Genomic DNA, 24,424 nt, shown 5'->3' on the forward strand with positions numbered 1-24,424 from the left:
ATGCATGATATTGACTTTAATGGTATTCTGGAGTGCCTTGTACTAATATCAACATAATATATTTTTAGTCTAGTGCAAGAATCTTGGATATTAGTACTAACTTTATGCTGAATAATTTTGTATATCATGTGATTATCCACTAATATAATGCTAATACAATTAAAACAACATTTATTTATCATGGATGTTGGCAATCTAATTTTGAGATCGTAAAAAATTCAATATCAAAATTTTGGTAATTTAAATGAAATCATACAAAAGTTATATCATAAAATGTCCTATTTTAGTAGGTTTTTGTATATCTTAAATGTAAATGGATAATCTAAATTTTTAAAAACCTAAAATATTGCATATCACAAACAATATTCTTTATTAAAGAAAGCTGAATGCTACTCGTTACCGATCCACATAAATCATACGAGCCGTATTGTTTGACAATTCTATTAGACGACATAGTTGCATATATTATACCATGTACACCATGACAAGCTACTATCTTGTAAGTGATTGAGCACCGAGCACCGCTTGTAAGAGATAAAATAACCAACTCTAAAAATAAAAATGAGCAGAGCAACAATCAATTCATGGTATATTATTGTAAATATAATTTCATTATACCTCCTATATATCGAAAACATGAAGCTAGCACTCATAAATCTCTTTGTGTACAATGATGTAGGCCTTTATATATAAAACCTGAAATTGAAGTGATACCACACCAAATGTTATCTATCTATACATAAACTTGGATAACATATGACGTGTTTATATTTAAAATCACAATGTCCATCATGGAGGTTTTCTTTAGCGAGCAATAAAAAATTATAAATACACCCATCCTCACGTATTTTCCAAAAACAAGAAAAAGAAGAAAGGAGAAAGAAATGATGAGGGCATATGCGGCATTTAAGCAATCCCAAGGGCACCATGAAACATTCTCATGGGCATGCATAGGATCATTCCAGTCTTATTCTAGGGGCGGAGAGAGCATCCTCTTCCAGCCTAAAAAGCTTTATTCTAGCGGAGGGAGAAAGAGAGGAATCCATACACGCTCTCTCTCTTTTCCCTTCTTTTTCGCGACCCTTCCAATTCCTCCTCCGCTGCATGAAATCCATCTCCATCGCTGGAAAACTCGCTTTTCACCGTCCCCAAATTCTCTCACTCTGTCTCGACGAGATCTCTTCTAGAGAGGAATCTGTTACTCTGTAGTTCGGCCTCAGGTAGATAGCATCTACTACTGATTTGGATCGATTTGTTTTAATTGTTTCAGAAGTTGTCAAGCTGTTTCTTCCCGTGTTAGTTCCCGTTTAAGTGGTGTTTTTGTTGCTGTTTACTAGTTTTCTATGATTAGTGTTTACAATCTGACGCTCGGAGTCTTTCATCCGGTGACGAGAAGTTGAGGGAAGAAAAAAGGTATTTTTTATTTATTTCTTTTGTTTTGTCGGTCCGAATTTTTGTGAATTGGGCCCACGAGCAATTGAATTTCTTGTTTTCCTCCGAGGAATGAATTTTCCCCCCAATTTTTAGTTTGTTTTATATTTCTATCTTTTTATTAGATTCATGGGCAAGCTGAATAGTTCTGATGGACTGAGGTGATTTGTGTTTAGCTATTAATTTATTCTGTGGTTTTTATTTAGTTTTTTCTTGTGACGGTTCAATTTTTGATCTCTGTAAGATTTTCTTTTTTTTGGGGGAATAATTCGAGAGTTAGAGTTGGGAAGTTGTTTTTGGAAATTAATATTATGAGAGGAGATGGAGTGTGAGTTAAATTTTCAGGTGGATTTAGTATGTTGATCTGTTCACTTTACCATGCGGCGGATTAAGATCACACTTGTTGGCCTTGTTTTTTAAGTTTCTTTTGATTTCCAATCCGGTTTTTAAGTTGTTTTTTGTTTCGGATTTTTGCTCCTTTTGCGAGGGATGAAGAAAATTATTTGACAATTTGAGGGTGCTAGAACTGTTGATTTTTCAGAGTTCTGTTTCTGAAAATTGCAAGCATTTTTCATTGTTCTCATATGAGATGTATCTTGCTAGTTTAATTTCTTAATTATAGAATCTAGATTTTGGAGGTGGGATATTTTTTTATGCATCGGGCGAGTTATTCGTGCAGCATTGTTTAGGTGTTGGTTTTTGAATATATGCGCACGAGATTTATGAGTAAGTTTTTATTGCTTACTTCACATTAATTTTTTCGCTCAGCACTCATCTGTTGGCTTGCTGAGTTGTTCTATGTGACTCGAGGTAGTGGAGTAGGTGATTAAATTTTGGAAATTTTTGTTATTTAGAGTTCTCATTTAAATTCTACTGATTTCCCATGTTGTGTATATGATTTCTATTTTCTTTAGCTTCAGTTGCTTTGTAGAGCCAAAAGTTGGGAAATTCAGGTTTCTTGGGTATAAAGCTGTGTCTGATTTTTTATTATCTACATTAAATTAAGAATCTTGGTGTTACGTAACACCCCTCCCCACCTTCTATCTTCTTCTTTTTTGTTTTAATGTAAAGTGTATCTTTTGTTAATACTATCATGATTCTATGAATTATGGTCTGCTTCATAAACAGTGATGTGATTTGTTGTAAATATGGACTATATTTGTTAACTTTTGCATCTGATTAAACCCTGCTGTAGGTTTTACTGCTTGTGTTTCACTGGATCCATACTATCTTCATGGTTTAAGCCGTAAATATATGATTCTAAGCTGTGAGTCCAGCAATGCTCTTTTCTGAAATCTGCAGATATATCTCTGTGCTAAGTTTGAAAATTGAATTGCCACATTCTGGAAACCTGGTACAGAGTTCTCGGTGTTTTTTCTAGAAATGGGAGTTTCAAGCTCTAAAATTGAAGATGAGAAGGCCCTTCAGTTGTGTCGAGAAAGGAAACATCTTGTTAAACAAGCCATTGATGGAAGATGCTCACTTGCAGCTGCACATGTTTCTTATATTCAGTCTCTCAAAAATACCGGAACTGCTTTTAGAAAATTTGTAGAGCCTGAAGTACCTACAGAGTCTTCCTTGTACACGTCAACATCTGCAACACCGAAGCCTCTTGCTTTAACTGATAAGTCTATTTTTCAATTTTCAAACTCATCTCCATCTCCCTCACAGCATGTGGATGTAGGTGAATCTTTTTCTCCAGTTCCTTCGCCTCGTTCTTCAGGACGGTTTCATGTTAATCATATGAAAGCGGGCAGGAGCTTTTCAACTACTGTTGAGGAAAAACTGCCCATCCCTGTCATAGCAACCCTGCAGTCCTCCACAACTCCAAAACACCTTACATCTCAGTCAGATGAGAATTCATTGCTTGAATCTCCATCGCCACCACCTGGTACTCCTCCATGGGATTATTTTGGTCTCTTTCATCCTATTGATAACCAGTTCTCATTTCAAGATGGGAGGGGGTTAAATTTTGGTTTGGACAATGGTGATGATATCAGACGTCTTAGGGAAGAGGAGGGAATTCCAGAATTGGAAGAGGAAGGTGAAAAAGCCTCTACGAATGGAAGGGATGATTTTGTGGATTCAGAAGACGATTTTGACCAACAATCATCTGAACCATTAGTAAGAATGTTTAGAAACAGAAATGTGATTCAGGATCACCATTTAACAAATGATTCTCCTGCCATTCTATCTGTGGAAAGGGTTGCTTCAGAAACTGAGAAGCAAAATGGGGAGAAGAACTTGCTCACCAATGGGAAGCATGAGACCGATGAAACTCCAGAATTGACGCCATCGAAGATGGCATCTTCTGCAGTTGCACTTCATATTAATGGGAAGGTGAAGGAACCAGGTCCAGAAATTAAATTTGGGTCAAAGGACTTATTGTCATGCATGAAAGAACTTGAAGATCTATTTTTTAAAGCTTTTGACTCTGGAACAGAAGTTCCAAGGATGCTGGAGGCAAACGAAGTGAACTTCCGCCCTCTGTTTCCTGAAGAAATAGGTCAGTATTGTAGAGTGTTACATAAACGTTTATGCACTTGTCAGCATTGTAGCAAGTGGCTAAAAATAAGTTTCACTTCTTCATGAAACCTGGCATTGTTGTTGTTATTGGCGTAGGGCTTCTAACATGAATTTCCTGAAACAGCACACAGATCAAAGGCATCTATATTTCTCACAGCTTGTTTTGCTTGCTGCAAGGAAGAAGTCCCTCGATCTCAGGGTAGGCTTTTCTTCTCCTTTATTGGACCATGGTCCTCTCATTTGAATATTGATTTTTTTTTTCATTTTTTCTTTTTTCTTTTACCTTTTTTAATCAGTTATGTCCTATTTCTGCATCAGAGAAGAGTTGGGATCTGTACTTGCAAATTGTGTCCTAATTTCAGCAGTTTGGTGCTTTATGCATACTGCAGTTGTCTGTTTTTGTGCTAGAAATTTCTGGCAATGGTTTAACATAAAATATCACAAGTCCTGATCATTGTTTTAATATCTTGAGGTCATATGCAGTGTCTTCTTCAAATGAGATAAAGTACTTAACGTGGCATAAGTCTGTATCATCACTCTCTTCATCCTCCAGAAACCCTCTTGGTGCAACATCAAAAGAGGATATTGAGGACCTGAGCAGTAATCTCTTCAGCAGCAGATATATGAATTCAGGCAGTCATGCATCAACATTAGATAGGTTGTATGCCTGGGAGAGGAAGCTCTATGATGAAATTAAGGTAAACTTTCAAATTATTGTTGAATTGCCTTTACTAACATGTTATCATATTCTGACCCTTCTCTTAGTGTTTTATGGATCTTCCATTTTATTTATTCATTTTACATCTTTTAATCATAAATACCAAAAATAACAGAAGAGCAAGGTATAACTGTGAAAGTTTTATATGAAGTGTCTTCTTTCTGCAGTAGAAATATAGCCTGCTGAATGACAGTTGTCTTACTAACAAATTGTTGTTGATTCAGTCAGCTGCCAACAGGTTTTCTTTGTACCAATCCTTTTTCACACTGTAAAATTGAAACAAGCCATTAAGCTAAATTGGAGGTTCTTTGGTGCTCATATTCATATATCTGGTCCAATTGGTTCCATTCATTTAACATAACTTTGTATACTTGAATGCTGGCAGTTAATTTATTAATGTTAATAAACATAAGATGATTTGATGAATTGCTACAAGTACTTTTGTATTGGCAGTGCAATATCTATGTATATGCAGAGGCAAAGAAACTGGAAGAATGAGTAGATGCATAAAGGTTCTTTGGAGCATCTCAGTTTTAATCAATAAATATGCATTTTTGAATCTTGTATCCAAATTCACACTGCACGGCATCTACTATTTGTTCTAAAAGAGTCGATTGTTGGTTGGTAGTCATGCTCAGGCACATTGATCAGATTTTGTTCTGCTGTTTCTACTCCTTGAAATGTTCCACAAGAGTGTAGCACTTAGCTCATTATTTGATCTGGAAGTCTTGAAGATCAACTTAGTCTTGTGCTAGTTCATGTTTATTCGATGGGGCTTCCAAATGTCTTGTGTCAGAACCATTATCATGCTGCTTATAAATTTATTTTTTCATGTTTTGTACAATTTTTTTTTTTTTTAATCTATGGAGCAATTATGGGATAAAAATGCTGCCTTCTTATATTATAGTATGGCTACTCATTTAGAAACTCTGAAACTTATACATCATTATTCTATGTCAGGCAAGTAGTATCATTCGAAGGGAATATGACATGAAGTGTAGACTACTTAGACATCAAGAATCCAGAGCAGAGAAGCCCGATAGTATTGATAAAACCCGTGCTGCTGTTAAGGACCTGCACTCTAGAATTCGGGTTGGAATTCAGAGAATTGACTCCATATCAAAGAGAATCCAGGAATTAAGGGACAAAGAGCTCCAACCACAACTGGAGGAGTTAATTGGAGGGTATGATTCTGTTGCCACTTATCAATGTAATTACATATTTATTTGTACACTAACATGAAAGAAAGACCCTTGTGCATACACTCGTGCATTCAGATATGCATGTTTAATTGCACACGTCATCTTCTTGATCACCAAAGTTCCTCAGTTTTTTTGGCTACTTTATAAATTGCTGTGTGAGTGGCAACCTAGACAAAAGAATTAACTTTATGGTTATGTTGCTTGAATACTGGTTTGGTTGTCCATTTTATTATTAGATTCTCAAAACTCCTAGAAATAAAGTGAGAACAATGATATAGATTTGGATGTGCACGTACACATGCATTTATCTACTTTCAAGTTGAACATAAGGAAGATTTGGAGTTATTTTCATGTAAACACATTGAAATAGATTCTGAGTAACAAATCCATTAGGGGACATAAATTATGATTAAATAAAAAAAAACTATCTGTTTTCATATTGCTATGTCTTATAAGCAATCATCCTAAGCATTGTCTCATGATTACTGTTTCTAGGTTTTAAATTTATTAGGTACCTTCGTAATCGTATTATACTGAGTTAAGCTATCAAAAGTATGTGGATAATGGACAGTCTTGAACTCTTTAAGATCTGATTTCTAGATTTTTGAGATTTTCTTACCATAAATTTCATCATCTTAGTGAACCCAAAAGAATCTTAATATACCAGAAGGAAGTCGATAAGTCCAGTATCAGTACTGCAACTAGGTAGAATTAATCTAGGAAGCTTGAATTTTCAGGAAGTAAGTGGTAGTTGAAAGAAAGTTTATTCAAGGGTGATATTCCTGCATGGTAGTGATTGTGAAAATCTACATGCTCCATGAGTCACGCCTGTACCCTGTTTGTCAGGGCCTTCCACTAGAGATGGAGCCTGCAAGAAGTATCTTGAGATGGGTTTTGAGCATTCCTCAGAATTTTATTCTAGAATAGAAGTTTCTGGGTTCTGATTTATACCTTATATTTATGCCCTTCTATAAAATATATGAACAGCGACCACAGACTAAATATTCATGACTTCATAAATAAATTAAATAAGTTTCTGAGCTGTGCAAACGTATGTTAATCTATGTGCTCCAATGAGAATGATCCTTACGAGAGCTAAAGTGAAAAAAACTAAACTTCATCAGGAAATTATGGTCTATAATGATCAACCTATGCCTAATCATTTTTAAACTTAATTTGTGATGACTAAGCATCAAAATGAATCACCTGCAGTTATCCATCACTGTTGACTCTTCAACCATGACGATGTTGGTTAAAAAGCCAAAATTCTACATCAAATACACTAGACAATTGTAGAGCATATAGCAATAGCACGGGGGTAATTTGATATACGAATGGAATATGGAGTGATGGAGTTCTTCGTCTTTCTAGTTTTGTTTTTCCCTAAGATAATTGTAAGATTTACCTTCATGAGTGGTGTTTCTGGAAAAAACCCTTTCATCAGTCCACAATGACAACACAGTCTTCTATAAGTTGAAAAGAGGGGACTGCTTGCTCGAAGTCCTTTTGTCAAGCATTAGTTGCATTGGTTGGATATCTCTTGCCTCGGTCCCCAGTTACATTTTTTGTGCTACTTAAGTCTTGTATACACTGCATCTTAGCTCATGATGACACCTGAGGCACACGTGCATATTCAACCACATAGCAAGGCCAAGGCACGATAATGATGAGGGGCCTTGAGCCGAACCTCTTGAGCTAGTGATAAGTCGGAGGCTAAAGTACTAACACCGTCTAGAAAAACTGCCCGAGTCAGTTTGAAGGTAGCTCAGCATGGGATTTGTCGCTTCATAGGCTGAGTAAGGAGAGCGTTAGCTAGGGTAAGTTGAATAACTTTTAAGGGCAGGTTGAATGAAGACCAGCTATGCAAGTTTGAGACCGATCAATTATGATTATTTACTGGAGCCATCTATCAATCTTGTAGATGGTATGAGGCCCGGAGGTTACTAGAATGTGGATAGTGGAGGACTGTTAGTGCCAGTTACTAGAACTATCAAAAGAGTGGAGGCTGGATGGGGACTGCTGTCACTGGAAATGAGCAGTTACCTTATTGTTTGTCATGTTAAGTATAACTAATGGGATGTAACCTGAAACTTGGACCCTTCTACCTATCAAATAACTCATTAGTGTCTTTATCTTTATCTTTAATTTATCCTTGTATTTATTTTTAATTTTCTTGCTTTAGTTACCTATACCACGAGACCTGGAGGTTGCTATAATCTGGATAATGGAGGACGGTTAGTGCTAGTTATCAAAACTATCAGAAGAGTGGAGGCTGGATGTGGACTACTATCACTGCTTATTGTTTGTCATGTTAAGTATAAATAATGGGATGTAACTTGACAAATAGACCCTTTTGCGATCAAACAACTCAATAACTCATCCTTATCTTTACCTTTACCTTTAATTTATACTTGTGTTTATCTTTAATTTTCTTGCTTTAGTTGCCTAGTTCCGCTCTAGTTTTGCCGTAGTTGTAGTGTTGTAGCCCTAACTGCATCCCACCTCCTCCTTTTTTGGGCCGGCAGTATTACGGTAGTGAAAGTTCTAAAGATCAAAGCACTAAGGTCTGCACTACCAACCCTTCACCGTATTTTGTTTCTGGTTATTCGACGTTGGTGGCATGCCCGAGCACTTGCTCAAACTTGCTGGGGGACGCCCGCGCCGTCCGATCCCCTCTACGGAGGATTTCCTTGCCAACAAGTCTATTCTACCTTTGCATAAGTTCATGTTCAACAAGAATCTTTTACTTCAGTAGGAATAGACCCAAACCATGAGAAGAGGATTATAAATGTTGATGAGTTTTGGATCTTTGAAGGGCAGAATAAATCTGGAAAGATGCAATACAATTAAAAAGAATGGAAGTGAAGAAGGCATGAATATAGACGAATGAGTTAATTCTATTTAAGAATGATAATTCTATATACATGTCCCCACCATATTAATGCTTTCTGTTGTAAAGCGTGTATCTAGTCGAACAATCCTTATTTACTCATTTAATTAAAATATTCTAGTCTACAAAACAAGTGAGAGTGAGATTAATGAACAAACTAGTATACTAATGCAATCTAGAATATTATTATTTTTAAAATTCTTACATGTTGGATACTTGTATTCTGAAACAACACTATTGACACTTGAAATCATTAAAACATGATGATAATACCATTCCATATCAATTCCTAGCTGCTGCATAGAGGTGATATACCTGACATTACATTTGAGAAGAGATTATGCCTAAGCTATCGTGCTATAAGACACTTCGGCCATCTAACTATTTATTATATGTACATAATTTTTTGCATAGAGACATGCTTATTTACAATACAAACGAGTTTGTTTAATAAATTTTTTAATGGTTCCTGTGTCAAATTTCTTTGGATACGGCAACTTCCTAAAAGATGTTAGCAACATCCAATTGACATGAATTAGACATGAAATTAATTAGAATCTTGTTATTGGATAATACTAACAGTTAACATGTTATTCTTATGTTAATGTTGAAGTTTTAAATGATGATAATGTTAGCTGAGGATTGTCTTTCAAGAGTGCTTGTTAACTGTTTCTTAATGGATCTGTGACAAGTGCCAGAGTCTTGGATATATGTTTCCATGTACAAGCATATGTATGTTTTTTTCATATTTAATTAGGAGTTGTTGACAAGTCTAGACTGATGACACATGTGAAGTTATCTGAAGGAGTTTGATAGGACAGCGTTTAGAGGATCTGACAACAGTGACATTGTTATTTTGTTTAAGCAAAGGTTGAAAGCTCAGTGTCAGTTTCATTTGAGCTTTTCAATTAGAGAGTTTTGGTGTTTTCGGTACTCTCAAACCATTTATTTTAGTTTCCATAAAATATAAGATAAAATAAGAGAAATAAAAAAAATAGATTCAGTAAATGAAACATATTTTAAAAATTTAGAATAACTTTTATTGTTTGGAATCATTGAATACACTGTTTCATCATCTTGAATTGTGAGTCCGAGATGATAAATTTCAAAATTATATTGAAACCAATAGGAATGCTAAAATTCATGTTAGTCATCAATGTACATTATGATATATTGTTCAGTTGTTTGGTAAATATACTTATCTAATACGTGACTCTGTAAATGTTTGCAAGAGTAGAATACACAAGCATAAAACTGCATATAAATATGAATTTGATATGACATTTAGTGTCATATCAGGAACCAAGTAGTGACAAATAAATTATAATTATTTAAGTTTAAAATTTTGTGACTAAGAAATAGTTAATTGCTGCTAGTGATGAATTCCCCTTGAGAGTTTTATATAAATATATGCTTAATGTCTTAGAAGTTATTTTTAGGGCTCCATAACAAGTATTTTTTCTTTTGAAAGCTCTCATTCTTGGCTCATAAATATAGGAAATTAAATTTATGTCACCCATGCAAGTTGTTAAATAACGTTAAAAAAACTCTAATATTGCACATGTTTTATACTATTTTGGTAAATCTTGCCCATTTCTTAAATGGTTTGAAATATCAAATTAATTAACGCAACCAAATTATCATATTCTTCAAGGGAGAAAAATTATCATAGAAATGTGTACTTCATGGCAACCATGGGCCAGCCACACAAGTCCCAGTGACCTGAGGGAGGAAGAAGTATATGTGTTGCCTTTTTTTTATGGGAAAAAATAGGAAACCATAGAAGATATGCATGAATGGCATATGGCCTAAATTGGCTTGAAAATTAGTGATGCGTAAGGTCTATGGTAATGAATGGGGAAGGGATGCCCCTAAGAGCCAAATTGGTGAATGGGTCTTCGTTTTCCTAATCTAGAACTTCGACAATGTCGAATGCCTATTGTATAGGTATTTGTGTCACTAGTACCCAAAAAAATAAAAATAAAAATGAAAAGTAAATAACATAATTGGTGTTGCTGAGGAAAGGTTTCTGTGACTGGTAAGAGATCAAACCTGAAGGCAAGCCATATAAAGGATGCAACGTTTGCTATTTTTATTCGCTATCTAGAAAAATTGTGCTATTGTTCCATACACTATTTGTCTATTTGATGGGTGAAGACTGACCGAGTAGGCTTTTTCTGTCTTAGAGGCAGATACATAGAACTCCAAGTAATGACACTCCTATTTACGCTTGCAACTACTGATGCATTTATTGCTTTCTGGGGAGCTTGCATTGCAGTGAAATGGGCGTGCCTTGCTTTTCTAGATGGCTAGATGAATTGCAATAACATGAAGATAAAAGAAGCATGCCTTGAAATGTAAGCAAGACAAATCAAAGAAAATGTTCGTTAAAGTAAACTTTCAAAAATATGCTGAAAAATGGAAATAAAGAAAAGCAAAGATGATGTAGTAAGCCATAATCAGTATTCGGTGGAGTGCCTACCCATGCTTGGGTGGAAATTCTAATCAGATATTTTAAAGGGCATGCCCTTGAGCTCTAGCTCTTGTTCTTGATCTCCCATCATTGGCTCCTTTTTGGACTTCTCAAAAGGGCTGGAAGAAGGGGCTTCTCCAGCATGAGGGGTTTGCAATTTGAAAGTAAAACAGAATGAAATGCTTTGGCCTCAGTGTTCTTCTTGGTATGCCCATGGTTACTTTTTAGAGGATGGAGATTGGCTGGCTCCTAGAGTTTTATAAGACTTTGAATTAGAAAAATAAGGGAAGTGTGCACTAGCTTTCTTTCCTTCGAGTGGAGAGTTTATATAGAGGTCAGATGGGTGATTAGATGGTTATAATGATTTTTCAACATGTTTCTCGCTATGGTAGGTATTAATCCTAGGTACGGGGGAACTTGATTGGTGGATTAGGTTGAGCCTTAAGTTGAAAGAGTTGCAGGGTGGTGATTAACCTAAGGCTAAGATGAGATTGACATAGATGGAATTTTGGATATATAGACATAAAAGGAGGGAATGAAGGTTGAGTATCACAGCAGTCAAGAAAAATGTGTAGTAATGGGTAAAATATATGAATGTGGTAGGGATAAAAGATGAAAAATCTCATTGTCTGTATGTATGCCAAGCTTTTCACATCAGAAGAGGGTTAAGGTTGCATGAGAAGAATTGTCTGTAATCCTTTTCTCCCTTGGGACTGGATATGCTTCAAAAAGAATAGTTGGTGGTGTCAGATAATAAAAGGGAATAAAAGTTGGTTTGGAGTTAGGATCTTTCCTACCCTCACATTAGGTGCATGACAAAAGCATCAGACACCAAATTGAGTGTTCAATGTGTGTTAATGTGGGGATAAATTGGATGTGAGATTAGCGCAGATAGAAGCAAAATTTCCATGGTCTAATAAAAAACAAATCTTACGTGATAGATCTAGTGACTGTCTAATTGAGGACTTTGGGGTTTGCTTTAGGAATAGGAGGGTAGTTCTGGTATTTTCATAATACATTTTACTAGGACAAAGACCTAGGTCAAAGGTGCTCTGAACTAGTGTAAGGCCAAAATAAGCTGACGTTTACACAAAGTCTGGGGAAGGTTTCCAATGGTTAGACTAAGGTTGGGTTGGCCTTTGGAGAAGTTTCAGCTGACTAACATATTTAGATTATTTCTTTGAAGGGCAGTAGACTTTAAAAAAAAAAAGTTCCAGCGTACATTGTGCTATGTGAAAATTGTGGGCTGTAAATCAGTTCTCAGAAAAAAAAAGAGCTCGCTGGATTGATGCTCTATTCTGCTGATTTTCAGGAGCTTCAAACAACTCCCTGCAGGTAAGATGCATGTTAAGTTGGAGGATTCATATTATAAATTGTGGCTCTCATTAGCAATGTGATGTCAACTAGAGTGATCATAATTCAGACGAGTTTACTTATAGAATGATAAAATATCAGAGTTGACAATTAAATAAGCAACACTAACTAAACAATTATTGCATTCCATCCAACTGGCTTGGCTTAGCATTCAATCAAATTGTCCCTTTCCTAAAGCAAATCAATCATATGCTCACTTCTATCAATTTTTGATCTTTAATTGTTTAACTTCCCAATTGTTTGGGATTAAAATAAGAATATCTCACTTCCTTGGTTCATCATCATCCAAATGCACTATGCCATTAACATTTGGTCAAGTACCATCATTGTAATAAAAATTAAGAATCACTAGGCATTGATAAACAACCTTGTTTTGTTTCAAGATAGAAGCTATTAATTCACTTTACATCTGAAGTGAAGTCCTTTGAGATTGGCACGATCCATGGACAAAATCTTATTAATTTGCATAGCTTTACGCTTCATTTATACTGCTGCCTTCAAATTATAGAGAAATGCATTTTTAGTTCTATTTGATGAAGTCACTTGTGCTGATTAGCATGGTAGCAAGGAGTGATGTTGATCCATGGATATAGTTTGGCTTGGTGATAGGAGTGGTCTCACAGTTATTGAAAGGATTGCCGTATCCTTTGGAAAATAATTGTCAATTCATCTCATTGCACAGTGGCTTTGCGGGAAACGTCAACATATAAACCCACTTAGATTGTCCAATTTCTACTGTAAATTTAGTTGGTTCTACATTTTGTTAACTATCTTCTTTTCCATTGTATTGCCGTCTACATGAGCTGATAGTTGCTCTGTGCCTAAAGTAACTGAGAAGTAAGAAGATATGTAATGCAAAATTTAAATATTTCCAGAAATCATAGAAACATTTTTCTGATTAGGCCTCTTGTGATTGAGAAGCAATGTCCTGAGCAAATTATTCTTCTTGCATGTGTTTTTGTTTTCCATAGATGCATCCCCTCAATATATTGTTCTGTTCCTTGACAAGGTTTTCATCTTCTTAATAATTATTATTGAAAATTGGAGTTCTTTTTTCCTTATGGAAGCAAATGTAAGTTCAAAAATCACAGAATTCAGCCTGTCCAGGACATCATTTAGCAGTATTATATCAATTTGTTATTTAATCAGGACAACCATGTTTGTATGTGCACATTATCAATTTAAATCGCGAGAAAACCTTTAAACAAAGTGACCCCTAATGCAGTAATGCAGAAAACAGTTCACAAGGGGAAAAAAAGGATCGTTGAATAGTTTGAAATATGTCATGTTACTCTAGTTGGCATACAGTTGGTATAAATTGTTGGCACTGGCCAGCTTGTCCATGCCCTATATGCATGTATGGCATATTATTTTGCAGCGTAGAGTAGTCATGCATGCATACCTGGAATAACTGGGGAAATGGTGGAGCTTTTTGTTGTTCAAGCTATTAAATTTATATCTCATGATGATAGAAAGGATGGTATTGATCCTGCTAGTTGTTATGATATTTTATACTTATTTGGCTAATCTAATGGTTGTAGAAAAACTTCGCTTCCTTTTTCCTTTGGATATTGAAAAATAATTTTTTGTTTTTTTTTTTTGTAAAAACCTATATTTTTGAATATTTAAAAGCAAGTCATCATTCTAGGTGTAAACTACATGTAAACATTTTAAGCCACTTGAATATGCATAAATTTATGGTCGCCCCCTCAGCCTCTACATCACTGGGTTTCTTTATTAGTTATGACTTTCATGGACCAAATGCTCCTTGAATATATTAAATTTTATTAGGGGCGGCAATCGGGTCGGGTTGGATACATGATAGATGAAAAATTTGTCAGCTTAAACCCAAGCTATTTATTAAATAGCTCAAAAATATAGATCTGAACCTGACCATTTTATTAAATAGGTAATCTAGCTCGATCTACAATGGGTTGAAACATGTTAAACAGGTTAAATGGTTAAGCATTGCCACCTCTAAATTTTATGCTTCTGTAGTTATTTGTAGAGATTGCAATTGTTGTGTGGAGAAAGGAATGCTACATCTTTTATTGATGCAACCTATGAATTTGGCATCCCTGATCTCCATGCATTAAATGCATAGCAACTAGACCCATTTCATGTATTCGTATACTTTAGTTTACATGCATCAGTTGGATCCCGAATTTATTTAATGCTTTTAGAACAAATGCTGTGAATAATATGACTCTGATGCTTCACCTCAATTTTGTTTGTCTATTGCATTCAGTATACTGCAAGTCTTAATCCATGTCTCAATGCAGCTTAACACAGATGTGGGTAATGATGCTTGACTGCCACAAGAATCAGTATAGCATCATCTCAGGCTCATGCAATAATGGCAGCACCAAAGTCTCAACTAGGTCAGAATCTCATCGTCAGGCCACTATGCTTCTTGAGCGTGAGCTGAGTTCTTTGTGTTCAAACTTCACAAAGTGGATCTCCGCACAAAAATCTTACATAGAAGCCATAAACGGGTGGATTCACAAATGTGTATTCCCCCGAAAACAAAAGTACTCGAAGAGAAAGCCAATAGAGTTCGATCCAAAAAGAGATATCGCCCCACCAATATTTGTTACTTGCCAAAACTGGTTGGCCCTACTGAATGAGTTGCCAATGGAAGAAGTAGCGAATTCTCTAAAAGATCTGGTGACAGTGACAACCCGTTTCTTGCCTCGCCAAGAGAAAGGCCATGAGAACTCAAAATTATCCTTAACATTCTCCCGGAAGACAGGGCAAAGTGTTGGCCTCGAAGGAGACATTGACAGAAATGAATCCCCTGTGGATTGGAGTCTGAATTATGACAGCTTGCTGTCAGGTTTGGCGGGCTTCTTGAATCGGTTGAAAACTTTTGCTGAGTCATCAGTGCAGGAGTATGAAAATCTCCAGAAGTTCATCAGCGCAGCTCATCTTAGATATGAGAACAGTGGGTTGAGGATGTGAGTGTCCTCTGTTTCCGAAAGTACTTGAGAACCCCAAGGAATGAAAATAAAAAAAGACAGCTGGTTAATTATGGTTCAATAAGTTGATTGCAGGTGTAAGCCAATGAAGATATTGGAGAGGGGGACCCACTGAACTGCTCCCTTTGTAAATTTACTTGGGAAATAAATGGTCTTTTGGTTGGTGATTTGTGGAGTTTGAAAATAAACACTAGTGAGGCGAATTTATGTTTTGGATGCAAGTAGATGCTGCAGACTAGTCTAGTTAGATGTAGGAGGAAAGGATGGGCTTTCAGGTTTATTTAGAAGGTGTATTTTTCCTGTTTCTTTTTTTTGATTATCATCCAGAGGGTGCATTAATGAGTGGGTGATAAAACATGGAACTTGTGCGATGTTATTAGATCCTGCATTGTATACATGTTCAGAAACTCAAATACCTAGATCTTCAATAATATGTGCATTTTTTTTGTCCTTCATCATGACTATGGTGCAACTTATTGGCTTTTGAATTTTTTTAGTGAATATTAATGAAAAAAATATAGTATTCTCAATCGTCTTGGTGTTGCCAAATGGAACTGTTTGTGGGTCAAATTAACAAAATAAGTGAGGGAAATAATAGTATTTTATTCATTAGTCTGTTGAGTGGTTGGCTTGACAAAAAGAAACCTGCTGCTCGGCAGGATTTGTTTGCTTTGCTCCACGAGGGGTAGTTCTAAATACACCCCCCCGATTGCTCAGGACACCCCCCAAAAACCAAAAAGAAAATACCCAAACTAACCTTTAGTGTAATTACCATATTGCCCTTGAAATTTTCTCAGTACACCCCCCTTCCTCCTCCTCCGTCTCCTCCTCCGTTTCGTTTTGAAAAGGAAAAAAAAAACCACCCCTCAAACCCCCCTTAAACCCCTCGATCCATTTACATCGTTTAGGCGATCTTTGAAGGAGATTTAAGCCCCATTCGAAGCATGGACAAGCAACTAGTGATTTGGGACGAAGAATCGGCCGCAAAGGTACGTGTTCCACCTTGTTTCGAAAGTTTTTTTTTTTCACGGTTCGTGCTCCGTTCGGCACTGGATCGCCGAACAAAAGGCTTCTGTTCGGCTGCATAGTGCCGAACAGAAGCCTTCTGTTCGGCAACGCTCTACCGAACAGAAGGCTTCTGTTCGGCTGCACAGTGCCGAACATAAGGCTTCTGTCCGGCACTCTGCAGCCGAACAGAAGCCTTCTCGTGCCAAATCGCGTGCCGTGCTGAATTTTGTGCCGAACAGATCCTCTGATTCATTAATTCTTGGTGATAAATTATTTTATATGTAGGGCTATGCTACAACCGAATCGAGTATAATTGGATCAGAATTTGTACTGGATTACACAAGCGAATTTACAACTTACGAGGTATTATAATATATTGTGCAATTTTGTATTAGTTTAGCGAGCTATTTTTACAACTGTGTACTTACATAAATTGTTTAATGTATAGATCTTCAAGAGTAGAGAGGACTTGTGTAATTGGTGTCGTGAAGCTGGGAGGCGAAATGGTTTTGTTGTTGTAATCAAATCATCCGATGCAGGTACCATTTCTAAGAAACCCAGAATTACGTTAGGTTGTGAGAGGGGTGGGACGTACCGAACCACAAAAGAAAAGCGAATAAAGACTGCCTGTGGGACAAAGAAGTGTGGATGCCCTTTTGCATTAAGAGAAAAGAAATTGGATACTGCGGATGATTGGATATTACTGGTCGTATGTGGAGTGCACAATCATCCCGCTGCAGAGAATCTGGAGGGGCACTCATATGCAGGGAGATTATCTGAGCAGGAGACGGAATTGTTAGTGGATATGTCGAAGAGTTTGGTTCGTCCAAAGGACATATTATCCACATTGAAGGAAAGAGATGCCCTCAATGTTACGACTATCAAGACTATCTACAATGTACGTCAACGGTTTAAGGTTGCAGAGAAAGCCGGGAGGTCTGAAATGCAACATCTATTAGGTAAATTATCAGAGGCTAAATATATTGAGTGGCATAGGAATTGTACTAATACGGATGTTGTGCATGACTTATTTTGGGCACACCCTGGCAGCATTGATTTGTTCCGTGCATTTCCCCGTGTGTTGATAATGGATTGCACGTACAAGACGAATAGGTATCGTCTTCCGCTCTTAGAGATTGTGGGGGTGACATCTACTGACATGACATTTTCAGTTGCTTTTGTATACTTAAATTCTGAGGGGGAAGAAAGCTATACTTGGGCATTAGAGAGATTGCGCAGTGTCATAGCTGATGATGTTTTGCCTGAGTTGATTGTTACAGATAGAGACTTGGCTTTGATGAATGCAATTCATAGAGTATTTCCTACTGCTAGACATTTATTATGTAGATGGCATATTAGTAGGAATGTTTTGGCCAAGTGCAAAAAAATTTTCGAATTGAAGGAGAAATGGGATAAATTTATTATGAGTTGGAATGTACTAGTGCTGTCCTCCACGGAAGACGAGTATAATGATCGCTGGAGTGCACTGCAGAGAGAGTTCGGTACCTATCCAGATGCACTACAGTATGTGTCAGATACTTGGCTGAGCAAATACAAGGAAAGATTTGTTACGGCGTGGACTGATACATGCAGGCACTACGGAAATGTGACGACAAATAGGTATCACAAATAAAGACTCATTTAATTTTAATTTGCCTCAATTCTTATATCTAACTTTTATTTGTTTACTAGGGTCGAGAGTGCACATGCAAAGCTCAAAAAGCAGCTTGGATCAAGCCAAGGAAGTTTCGAGTCATCTTGGACTAGAATACATGGATTGATTGAGTTGCAGCACAGCTCCGTTAAAGCCTCATTGGAGAAGAGTTTATTGGTAGTGCAGCACAACTTCAAGCCAGCTGAATTCAAAGAGTTGCGAGGTTTCATATCTATAAGTGCGTTAAATCATGTCCTCGCCCAATCGAAACGAGCCAATTCAGTTGGGTTTGATGATTCAAATTGTGGGTGCGCTATTCGACGCACACATGGTATACCATGTGCTCACCAGATTGCGCGGTACAGGGTGGAAGGTCGGCCCATTCCTCTCGACTGCATAGATCCTCATTGGAGGAAACTTGATATTCTGCCTACCCCCCCCCCCCCCCCGTGCAGCCAATTCAGTTGAGTTGTGATGCAGAGTTAGATTTGATTGCGCTACGATTCAAGAAGTTAGATGGGGCTTCTCAATTGCAGATGATCAAGAAGTTACGAGAGATTGCAAGTCCAGATAGTACACCTCTTTTAGAGCCTGCAAAACGGAAGACCGGTTCACGTGGGCGCGCTTCACTGAAGGTTGATACGTCTACTCGACGTGACCCGTCTGCGTTTGAGTTGGTTCTATCTGGACAGGATAGTTATTCACCTGGTGTTGAGAAAGTTACCATCCGCAATCCATCTACTCAGATTCAAAAGAGACGGCCCAAGCAAAAGGTAAGTACCAAATATTTATTTCCTTACAATAGGTATCACAATGTCTACGGGACGGTCCGTGCCGTGCCGGTATGTCATGTGCCGATACGGGACATGTCGGGACGTGCCGTGCCGAGATGTGCCGATACGGGACATGTCGGGACGTGCCGTGCCGAGATGTGCCGATACGGGATGTGCCGTGCCGAGATGTGCCGATACGGGATGTGCCGTGCCGAGATGTGCCGATACGGGACATGTTCTGCCATTGTTACATATTTTCTATCATTTGATATTATTTGCAGGTTTTTCGTACTAGAGCCCAGTCACATACGCCCATTATCTATATTGATGCTATTCCTTCTGCCTTGAGACCATACATCCAGCATATCAAGGATGTAAAAGCTGATGGGAATTGCGGATTTAGGGCAATAGCTGACTTACTGGGATTTGGAGAAGATGACTGGGTGCGTGTTAGGAAGGATTTATTGCAAGAGTTGCAATGTCATTCGGACCACTATCGCACATTATATGGTGTGGAAGGGACGATTGCTGAGATCACTCATGCATTATCATATTATGATGATTGTCCACCATATGACAGATGGATGACTATGCCGGACATGGGTCATCTTATAGCATCCTGCTATAATGTTGTCCTATACCATCTCTCGTTGCAACAATGTCTGACCTTCCTACCTCTCCGTTCTGTGCCAGTACCTCTTCTATCCCGCAAAGATATCGCTATCGGATTCGTAAATGGAAATCATTTTGTTGAGGTACTACGTTCACAACACTTGCGAATATTTAATTTTGCTTATTTAATTTTGCTTATTTATAATTTTGTAGCTATTAATATTTTTTTATTTCTAATTTTGAAGGTGGTCTTGTTGCCGGGACATCCCGTTCCGCCAGTAGCGACCAACTGGCGAAAATATCATCTTCCTTGTGCTACCGGATGGGAAAATTCATATGAAGCACGGATTCAACAGTTCAAAGAGAGCATCTCACCTAATGTTATAATTAGCGAGACAGTAGAGTTAGATTGATTATTTATATATGTACAATTTTTGAAAGTTGTAAATTTTTTTGGCCTCTTAGAGTCATGTACTGTGAAACTCCATCATCAATATAAATCAAAAAATATCTGTCTTCGCATTGTTAGATTGATTGTTATGTGCACTGTTATATTTGTGTAAAATAGAACGGGCCAGGCTTTACAAAGATTACACGTAAATGTACCAAAAATATATATTTTTCATTAATATCAACAGTTTCAAATTACCCAAAAAAAAAGTCGAAGCTACATAATCAAAATAAAGGCTCCATCATCAATCCCTATGACGCCGTCGTCGACGCGTGTACTGCTGTACGTCCGAATGAGAGGGTGCTGGATCCGAATGAGAGGGTGCTGTACTCGGGCCAGGCTCATCACCCAGAAGTAACTGATGCATCTGACAAATAGCATGAAATAGGTGCCCGGCACCTAGTGACGTAGCCTCTGAGGGACCCATCCGTACAATGTCGGTACTGATACCGAGTGCATCTGCAATACGCCGCCGGTGCATGTCAGCATCATCATGACCTCCCCTAGCTCCAGAATGAGTACTCGAGCGCAGATGAGGAGGCTGAACTGCAACGTGCGTGATACGGAGATACCACTCCATGTATCCCGGTACGCTGTCTGATGGCCGGGTAACTGGGTGGCTCCTGCTCGCCTGGCTCAGCACGTGGTCCTCCCACCGCTCCCAAAGCTGATCCATATAGAAGTAATGTATCCGGTACGAGCCTGCTGTGGAACCTCTGTTGGCTCGCGTAGGGGCTAGTGGCGCTCGAGGGATGGTCTGAATACGACCAAACTGTCTAAGAACCCTTTCTGGATGATAGGGTTCTACGATATCAAGGCACTTGATGGAGCCACTAAAAAATGCGACGGGTATATATGGGCGATCTCCCCGAAGCCGATGATGGGGATCCCAAATAACCTGTAAAACAAAAGGTCCATTTCAGTTTAATACTATATCGCATATTAAAAGTACTGACAAACACAAGCAAATGGTAATATGATACGTACCTCATCGATGCTCAAAAGGTCCAATGACTCACGTAGAACCACTAAATGGTCCATCGTGGTACGGGATGGAGTACCGGGCATCCAGCGGTGCACGCGGGGACTGGCATCAGTATACTCGAGCGACGGGTGAGGACTGAGTGCTGGAAAATGCTCATAAATCCATGCCTGCAGAAGCGTCATATAACCACTGATCTGCCTCACTGATGACCTCGACGCAATCCCCAACTGCCGATACAAATATGCTAAGGCAGCTGTACCCCAGGCATATGTGCTCACCCTATCCAGATCCCGCAGTAAACACAGATACGCTATAGGCACCCTGGTCCCACTCTTATCAGCAAAGAGTGTGCAGCCTAACAAAAATAACAAATAGGCTCGTGCTGCACACTCTATCCTCTGCTTTTTGTCTCTATCAGATACAGAGTGAAACTGAGTCCTCAGCCACTCCATCCTCACAGACTGACCGCGCGATGACAGTACCTCCTGACGCGCGTCTCCAGCTGACACCCCCAACAACTCCACAAGTAGCTCCTCAGCATCCCGATCACTCATCCTCTCAGGAGAAACTGATACTGAGGAACCTGCGACAGGAATCCCTAAAATGGCGGATACATCATCCAACGTGATAGTGATCTCGCCAAATGGTATATGGAAGGTGTTCGTCTCGGGCTGCCATCTCTCTACGAAGCCCGAAATCAGAATCTTATCGATGAATCGATAAGAGCACTGTACTAACTCTACGAGGCCCGACTGCCTCAATAGTGCTCTGAATCTGGTATTTGGTTGGTTTGAAGACCACCACTTCCATTCACCAACCTTGGCAGTATGGTTCATGCACTTTAGTGGAGCTCGTTCCTGTAATATAAATGTATAATTACTACTACTTTATAAAACATCAATAAACAAAATATAATGCTATAACAAATAAACAATACCTGTTGCCTCCAGATGGAAGCTGCTATATGCGTCCTGAAACTGATCAGGACGGACTCATCCTCTGGACCTCCTGGACATGGTCCAACGGACTCATCGTCTTCGCCCCTAGCGGGCATATCATCATGCTCTGACTCAGGAGAGTCCGATGGCATATGAGCAGGCTCGGGAGAAGCAATCCTAGCACGACGTCTCCTAGCTGACGCCGTAGGTCTAACTCTGGCGGGACGGGGATCCATGTCTGAAAATATAGAAATTCAATGTTAGGCTATATCAAAGAAAATAATTCAATTGCATACATAAATGTTCGGCACAAAATTCAGCACGGCACGCGATTTGGCACCAGAACCCTTCTGTTCGGCTGCACAGTGCCGAACAGAAGGCTTCTGTTCGGCTCTGTGCAGCCGAACAAAAGGCTTCTGTTCGGCTGCACAGAGCCGAACAGAAGGCTTCTGTTCGGCTGCTCAGAGCCGGACAGAACCATTCTGTTCGGCTGCTCAGAGCCGGACACAACCATTCTGTTCGGCACGGTGCAGCCGAACAGAAGGCTTCTGTTCGGCACCGTGCAGCCGAACAGAAGGCTTCTGTTCGGTTGAGTGTTGCCGAACAGAGGGCTTCTGTTCGGCACTGTTCAGCCGAACAGAAGGGTTCTGTTCGGCGATCCAGTGCCGAACGGAGCACTGGAGGCGGGGGGGCGGGGAGCTACCTCGACGTGGTCGTGGAGGCGCCGGCGAGGTGCTCGTTGCTCGGGAGATGGCCGGGGAGGTGGTTCCGGGAGAATGCCGGCGACGAGAGGGAGAAGGGGAGAATGCCGGCGACGAGAGGGAGAAGGGGGAACGGGGGGGTTTTGGGCGAGGGAGAAGGGGGAGACGGAGGGGGTTTGGCCGCCGGCGAGGTGCTTGAGGTGCTTGAGGCGAAGTTTTTTGGGCGGAAGGGAGAAGCCGGCTGGAGTGGAGTTTTGGAGGGGAAGAGCGGGGTTGGGGGGGGGGGGGGGGGTTTGGGGGGTGTAGAGAGCAATTTAGGTGAGGGGGTGGGGAGGGTGAAGGGTAATTTAGGATTTTTCAATTTTTTAGGGGTGTCCTTAGCAAATGGGGGGGTGTAGAGAGTATTTAATTTTTTTTTAATTTTTGGGGGGTGTCCTGAGCAATCGGGGGGGTGTATTTAGAGCTACCCCTCCACGAGTCCTGGAACTCCCCATATTACCTCTCAAATTCTGAACAATCACTCCCCAAAAAAAAAAGTTACAAAGATTTCACGATCTATTGGACACCTCCTATCTCAAACAGAAGTTCAAACTTTTAACATCATTTGCATGAACAAATTTGGCCGCGAGATGATGTGATCTGCAAAGCTGCTCCTAGATTCATTTCAAGAGATTGCAAGCAGAATTCAAATGTTTTCCTCTCTTTTGAAAGGTGAAAGTTAATTAACAAATTGGTGGCAGTGCACAAGGGTGCTGGTGCCGGGCTCAACAATGGTAAATAGCAAAGGAGAGGTATTTCGGAAGGCGAACAGTGCGGCACACTGGGTCGCCTTCTTTGCAGCACACTACTCTGGACCTGTCACATGGGGGGCACTAGAGCACGTGCCATTGGCACTAGAGCACATTCTGTACTGTGACTTTTCTGGGCATACTCACAGCTGCATGTAGTGAGACATCGTTGCACCAAAAAAAAAAAAGAAAAGAGGAAGGCGATGGGATATCTCCATGTCCTCTTCTATCCAGCTCTATTTTTTTTTTTCTCTTGCTTCCATTTCTCATTTTTTTTCTCTCTAATCTATTGGGTTAAACTCTGACAGGAGCCGGAAGGAAACGGTATTAAAAATCCGGCTTTAAGTTTTGCATGGATATCCACGTTTGCATGGCCGCCCGCCCACTGGATTAGCCGTGAACTGTACACCCCAGATATCTAAGCAGACTGCCTGCATCTCAAATTGGTAATCCAACTGATTGATTTCCTGTCAAAGCTGCAGTGTTTATAATTTATATTTAACAAACAGGTTATATTACTAAGATTTTTTTTTTCCCGACGCATGGAGAATCTATTTGGGATCACATCCTAATTCTGTGATCAGCTTGACTACAACTCTCTGCTTTCTTTTGAAAGCAATTTTCAATCTAATCTTGAGGATTTTTTTTCTAATCTCCAGGTAATTTTTGAGATGGGTTCTGATAAATCCCTCGAAATGTAATGGATCTTAAATCCTTTTATTCCAACATTTTGTGTTTCTATCAAGGATAATTTGAAAAGAACTTTGACGAACCTTACAAGAGGAGTCTGCTAATCTTAATGCTCTCGGTTATGCCTGTGTTTCTCTTGTTCCAAAAATTGAAGGTGCAAGCAAGATCAAGGAGCTTAAACCCATCGTCCTCACTAATTGTATTCAAAAAATAATTTTCAAGGTGTTGCCTA

General features: G+C 39.0%; 2 protein-coding genes across 8 annotated transcripts; both read left to right on the forward strand.

Moving 5' to 3' along the window:
- The first annotated feature begins 944 nt into the window (after positions 1 to 944).
- Positions 945 to 16,050, forward strand: LOC103722286 (nitrate regulatory gene2 protein-like). 7 transcript variants are annotated; one of them, XM_008812778.5, is made up of 8 exons: positions 945 to 1,220; positions 1,338 to 1,413; positions 2,627 to 2,698; positions 2,792 to 3,937; positions 4,082 to 4,156; positions 4,441 to 4,655; positions 5,636 to 5,859; positions 14,897 to 16,050. In XM_008812778.5, the coding sequence occupies exons 4-8, from the start codon at positions 2,815 to 2,817 to the stop codon at positions 15,573 to 15,575; spliced, it is 2,316 nt and encodes a 771-aa protein (XP_008811000.3). In that variant the 5' UTR covers positions 945 to 1,220; positions 1,338 to 1,413; positions 2,627 to 2,698; positions 2,792 to 2,814; the 3' UTR covers positions 15,576 to 16,050. The 7 variants fall into 7 exon arrangements, with proteins under 7 accessions (XP_008811000.3, XP_038986766.3, XP_008811003.3 ...); XM_039130838.3 differs by having other exon boundaries at positions 1,352 to 1,413; XM_008812781.5 differs by lacking the exon at positions 2,627 to 2,698.
- A 2,407-nt stretch (positions 16,051 to 18,457) lies between these two features.
- Positions 18,458 to 20,257, forward strand: LOC149768228 (uncharacterized). Its single transcript, XM_089928770.1, has 2 exons — positions 18,458 to 19,027; positions 19,309 to 20,257. The coding sequence occupies exons 1-2, from the start codon at positions 18,791 to 18,793 to the stop codon at positions 20,050 to 20,052; spliced, it is 981 nt and encodes a 326-aa protein (XP_089784896.1). The 5' UTR covers positions 18,458 to 18,790; the 3' UTR covers positions 20,053 to 20,257.
- The last annotated feature ends 4,167 nt before the right edge of the window (positions 20,258 to 24,424 follow it).

This window comes from Phoenix dactylifera, chromosome 2 (assembly GCF_051530095.1).
Source record: "Phoenix dactylifera cultivar Ajwa chromosome 2, Ajwa_hap1_PhDact_Kaust_v1.1, whole genome shotgun sequence".
NCBI classification, from domain to species: Eukaryota; Viridiplantae; Streptophyta; class Magnoliopsida; order Arecales; family Arecaceae; genus Phoenix; species Phoenix dactylifera.

Bases quoted from the DNA above. Each gene is read 5' to 3' on its own strand.
- LOC149768228 (XM_089928770.1), top strand. From the start codon at position 18,791: ATGATCAAGAAGTTACGAGAGATTGCAAGTCCAGATAGTACACCTCTT. The intron at 19,028-19,308 runs GTAAGTACCAAA...TATTATTTGCAG, and splicing joins AGAGACGGCCCAAGCAAAAG to GTTTTTCGTACTAGAGCCCA.
- LOC103722286 (XM_008812778.5), top strand. From the start codon at position 2,815: ATGGGAGTTTCAAGCTCTAAAATTGAAGATGAGAAGGCCCTTCAGTTG. The intron at 3,938-4,081 runs GTCAGTATTGTA...TTCCTGAAACAG, and splicing joins TCTGTTTCCTGAAGAAATAG to CACACAGATCAAAGGCATCT. The intron at 4,157-4,440 runs GTAGGCTTTTCT...GGTCATATGCAG, and splicing joins AGAAGTCCCTCGATCTCAGG to TGTCTTCTTCAAATGAGATA.